Here is a 5,737-nt window from a genome sequence, read left to right as displayed (position 1 = left end):
TAACTCTCAAATTTTCCCTCATATTCCTCAATTAAAATAAAAATTTCCTTTTTCGGAAAATGAATAAGTTTGGGTGAATCGATCATCAAAAATCGAATTTTTAAACCACCCTAGTAAAGTTCTGTTAAGAACTACAGGCTGAAACACATATTTAAAATAAAAAAATTGCAAATATTTTTTTAAAAAAAGTTTCTTACCCAACATAAAAGCGTTGCTCATTAATAACTCTCACAACCAGTCGAATCCGTGGATACATTGTCTTTCTCCTTCTTAGCTCTTTTTTCCATCGAAATATCTGGCCAGTAGCATTTTGCCTGGCATTTGCAAAACTCAATCGAACCAATGACCGCTTTTGAAGTCGCATAATCATAAACGCTTCTATTCTCAAAGTCAACGGTGAAACCATAATGAGATAGAAAATCATTTGAAATCATCGGCCTGCCGACATTGATAACAACAAACTTCCACATAAAGTATCTTCCCAATCCAAAATCTAGTTTGCGTGTAATCCAACCATAAATTGGAACGACTGAACCGAAGTCATTGATAAGATTGAAAGAATCATCAAAGGGCTCAATTTCGACCTCCCTTGCTTTTGATTTTGGAAAAACACTCACTGCCGCGAGAGACAGAAGATACGGCATTTGAGTTTCTCTCTCGACAAGAATAATTCGTTCCTCCTGAGAACACTTCTCATCAGCACAACGAGTACCAGTGATCGTATCTTTCTCCTGAACGGCAATACTTTCCGAATCTGATTTTCTTAAAATCGTCGAAAGAGGGAAATCGTAAGAATCTCCACAGCTACAGGGTCCTGTAAATTCGGCAGTTTTCCGCTGCGTTTCTGGATCGACAAGTCTAGGATACTCCATTTCATAATCAGTCTTGAGATCAAACTTCTTCAGAAAATCCAAACCAATGATAGGCCTCGACGACTCGACGACTGCAAACTTCCACTCGAATTCTCTCTCTAATCCAAAATCGATTTTCAAAGTCACATATCCATAAACTGGAAAGACTAATCTGACGCAATCGATGATTTCTGATCCTTCGGGAACTTGGATCGAGCGTCCTTCAAGTTGAGATCTTGGAAAGACACTAACTTGTGCCATTTCGGAGATAAAAAATAGGGTTTCTGAATTCTTATCCATCAAATGGAAACGGTGATTGATCTCATGTTTTACCTTTTCTTCCGATTCTTTGACATTTTTTTTTGACTCGTCATTAAGCTTTACAGATCCATCAGAAGTATCAGATGTCTCAGTTTCAGACTTGGATTGACCAGAAACTGGTATTTTCGTTAAAAGAGAGATAGTTGGCCATCCATCAGTGGATTTGCCACAGTCACAGGGTCCTGATGGAGGCGGAACCGTCAAATTTGTTTCTTTATCAATGAGACTTTGGCCACTGATTAAAAATCCATAGTGAATTATAAAGTCGTTGCCAATAATTGGCTTACTGGAGTCAATAACTGCAAACTTCCAGGTGAAGTTCTTTGTTAATCCGATGTCCAGAGACCGGGTCGTCCATCCAAAAATCGAAACAACTTCTCCCATTGCCCCTTTGAGTTCAAAGGAACCATCAAAAGGCTCCAAATCCTCATCTTTTACCTCGGATTTTGGGAAAACGCTAACTTCGGCTGCAGTACCAATTAAAAATGGTAGTTTCGAATTCTTATCGTCAACATGAAAACGGTGTGTCACATCAGATTGTAACTTTTCCTCAACTGCTTCCTGTTGTTGAGGAAATTCTTTAAATTTCACAGATTCTACGGAAGTATCGGAATCTTCAGAAGTATCAGACTCTTCGGAAGTAATCGGTTCTTTAGAATTATAAGATTTGTCTTCTTTAGTTTCAGTCTCAGATGGACGAGAAGATATTTTTTTCAAAAGCGAGATAATTGGCCATCCATCGGGGACTTTGCCACAATCACAAGGCCCTTTTGGCCGCGGAGTCATTAAATTGGTTTCAGAATCCATGAGTCCCTCACCGGAAATAGCAAAACGATAATGTCCCAAGAAATCTCGGCCAAGGATTGGCTTGCCGATATTAATGACTGCGAATTTCCAGTAAAAAGTTCTTGTCAATCCTAAGTCGAGAGTTCTTTTCGTCCATCCGAAAATCGGAACAACTTCTCCATTTGCACCTTTGAGCTCAAAGGAATCATCAAAAGGTTCCAAATCCTCCTCTTTTACCGCGGATTTTGGGAAAACGCTAACTGCGACTGCACTGCCTGCAAGGATAATTTTTTGGTCGTTAACATCTGCATAATGCAAACTTTTTTTCTGTTAAAAAACAGAAATATAATGGAGCAAATAGAGGATGTCCAGCGAGAATTAGATTTGAACTGGATTTGAATTGGCTTTGGAACCAATGTTGCGATTCGACTGACGCTCCCAAATTCCCGGTCATTTCCCGATTAAGTTTTTCAATTTTTCCGGTCAACTAATAATAACACATTCATATTTTTCGCAAATCGTAAAAATGTACTCTTTAAATCATCGATCATTCTGAACATCTCTATAAAAAGTAGAGCATAAAAATGCAAAATAAATCAATTTTCAAATAAAATTATGAATATTCAACTGGAATAGTGGAATTTTAAACCAAAAAGACGTACTTTATAAACAATAAGATTAATTTTCTAACAAAAAATACAATTATTAACAAAATACATGAATTTTAACCACATACTTGAACCTTCAACATAAATAATTTTTACTAAAAAAGGTCAATTGTCAAGCGAAACTTAAATGATTAAATTTCAAGTCAAGAAAATCAATGTTTAATATAAAAAGACGTATTTTCAACTAAAAAAATCATTTATCAATCAAAAATTAAATTAACTTTTCAGTAAAAAATGCTAAACCTTCAATCAAAAAAATTAATTTTCTACAAAAGAGTTTATTTTTCAAACACGTAAATTTATTTCTAACCTGAAAGATGAATTTTAAACCGAAAATGATTAATATTTAACAGCAATAATTGAATTTTTGCCCAAAAAGAATTTTTAAACAATTATATTAACTTTCAAAGAAAAAAAAATAATTTTCTACTAAAAGAAATCGATTTTTCACCATAAGTATTTTTTTAAAACAAAATACGTTATTTTTCAAAGAAATAAATGCATTTTTAATTAAAAAATAACAAGTTACATCCAAATTGTTCAATTTTTAACTAGAAAAGGTAAATTTTCAACTCAAAGTGGAACAGTTAAATTTTAAGCTGAAAAAATGAACATTCAACCAAACTGATAAATTTGCAATTAAAATAATGAATCTTCAACTGGTATAGTTGAATCTGATACTTACAAAAAATGTACAAATAAAAAAGATGAATTTTCAAAAAATTGGTTAAATTTCCCAATTAAAAATATAAATTTTGAACCAAACGGTTACATATTCATCCAAAAAGATAACATTTAAACCAAAAATATAATAGTTGATATTCTGTTGAAAGTATAATTCTTATTCCCCCCCCCCCCCCCAATGGAGTGAAGATGGAGCAGGATCTTTTTTTCAAGAAATAATTTTAGTATAATTCTTAACAAAAAAAAAAAAGAATCGGATTATCAGAAAAATAGTGAAATATGTGGTCAAAAATTCCTTTTCAACCAAAGAAAAATAAGTTTTCAATAAAATAGCTCATTTTTCAACCAATTAAATGAATATACAGAAATACAGAACTTTCAAAGAAAAAATTATTTCCTACGAAAAAGTCGATTTTCTACGAAAAAGTTTATTTGCTACTACAAAAAAGGTGATTTTTTAACAAAGTACGTGAATTTTCAATTTAATTAGACAAATTTATATACAAATTTTTACATTTTAAATGAGAAAATATCCATTTTACAGCCAAAATAGAACGGTTGAATTTTTATTTAAAAAAATTTAAGCTGAATTTTATACCTACGAAAAAGATGAATTTTCGACAAAAATATATTTTGATTTTTGAATAAAAATATCAATTTCCAACCATATACTTGAATTTTCCATTAAATAAATAATAAAAATAACTTGAATTTTGACATTTTTGGAACCAGCTAAATTTGTGGGCTTCATATTTTTATATTATCTACAAATGGTTTAAATTCAGAAAACCAAAACTTGATACGTTTTGAATTTTTGAAACACAAAATATCTTTTAATTTATTTTTTTTATTTCTTTAAAAATCCTAGGAATCCCTCAAATGTTGTCAAATCCTCGAAATTCCTTAAAATTTTCGAAATCAATCAAATCTTCTGAAATAACTTTTAAATGCTTCATTGAAAATTCTTATACGGATACATTTCAGTAGTTAAATTTGAGCTAAAAAAGTGAATTTAAAAAAGGGGGACTTTATTGATTATCAAGAACTTTTTATACATTTTTTTCAATTATTTTAGGTATTTTTCTAAGCTCGCAATAAATAATGATCAATTTAAAAACACACAAATTTACTATTTCAAAAATCTACTTTGTCTGTTATTGTTTCCTTAGACCTTTAAATTTGTTTCAAATATGTTTTTGTCAGATGAATGTTCGCAATTGTTTAAAACCATTTTTAATCTCAACTAGAAATAGATTAGTGTAAAATTTTTTTAAAAATTATTATACAGAAAAACAATTAATGTATGCTACTTTTTGCATATTAAAAATTAATCAAAATTTATTTTTATTTATCTCAGGCTTCACAATTTTCTTCTTTGCCCTTTTTTTGGTTTTTCAACTTAAATGCGACCAAAATTCGGACAATACAATTAAAAAATGTAATTATTATCGTTTGAGAATTCATATTTTATGTTAGAAATTTAATTATTTTGTTGAAAATTTATAATTTCGGTTTGAAAAATCAAATGCTTTATTACAAATTTGTCTGTTGAGAATTTAAATATTTTGTAAAAAATTAACTTTTTGGTTAAAAATTCATGTTTTTGGCATGAAAATTAAACATTTTGGTCGAAAGTGCAATTATTTTGTTGCAAATGAAGTTTTTTTTCGTTAAATCTCATATTTCCGGGTTTAAAATTAATGTTGAAAAATAAAACTCGTATTTTTTGCTTACAAATTAATTAATACAGTAGAAAAATAACTATTTGCTTGAAAATTAACATTCGTCATTTCTGGTTGAAAACTGACCAATTTGGTAGAAAATTCATGTTTGATTTGAAACTTTAATATTTTGTAACAAATTCATCTTTCCGGCTTAACAAGTAAACATTTTGGTAGAAAATTAACATTTTTTAATTCATATTTTCATGTAGAAAATTCAACAATTGTGTTGACATTTTCTTCTTTCTTGGCTGAAAATATTTTTTGGTTGAAAATGTAACTATTTTCTTCAAAATTCACATCTTTTTGGGTTGAAAATTCAATTATTTGATTGAAAATGAACTTTTTTGTTGAAAATTTGATTTTTCAGCTAAAAAATTTAACATTTTGGTAAAAATTTTTAATAATTTGTTGAAAATGAACTTTTTTTTTCAAAATTTATATTTTCGAGTTGAAAATTCAACAATTTGTTTAAAAGTTTAACTCCTTTGTTAAAAATTAATTTTTTGTTTGTTTGTTGAAGATTCACAATTTCATTCGAAAATTCACTCTTTGGTTAACAATTCATCTCATTGGTAGAAAATGTATCTTCTATTATTGGAGTTTAAGGGCATGTGACACAGCTAAATACCTATATTACCGACCTCACTTTTTCCTTTCACTGAATGTTTTTTTGAACCTAAGAACTTTTTTTGTAAATAAAATA

The 5,737-nt window shown here is 29.6% G+C and overlaps 2 protein-coding genes across 2 annotated transcripts in view; both read right to left on the bottom strand.

Moving 5' to 3' along the window:
* LOC117168565 (cleft lip and palate transmembrane protein 1-like protein) overlaps window positions 1-5,737 on the bottom strand; it is a 69,282-nt gene that overhangs the window by 32,612 nt on the left and 30,933 nt on the right. The window lies entirely within an intron of this gene.
* The window catches only part of LOC117168564, a 15,346-nt gene that overhangs the window by 5,254 nt on the left and 4,355 nt on the right, over window positions 1-5,737 (bottom strand). Inside the window, exon 2 of the mRNA XM_033354314.1 lies at window positions 198-2,233. Within this exon, the coding sequence (XP_033210205.1) occupies window positions 219-2,233 (2,015 nt within the window). The 3' untranslated portion in view covers window positions 198-218. The remainder of the gene's footprint in view (window positions 1-197; window positions 2,234-5,737) is intronic.

The sequence above is a fragment of the Belonocnema kinseyi genome, chromosome 2 (assembly GCF_010883055.1).
Source record: "Belonocnema kinseyi isolate 2016_QV_RU_SX_M_011 chromosome 2, B_treatae_v1, whole genome shotgun sequence".
Taxonomy (NCBI): Eukaryota; Metazoa; Arthropoda; class Insecta; order Hymenoptera; family Cynipidae; genus Belonocnema; species Belonocnema kinseyi.
This window is presented reverse-complemented; position numbering and strand designations above follow the sequence as displayed.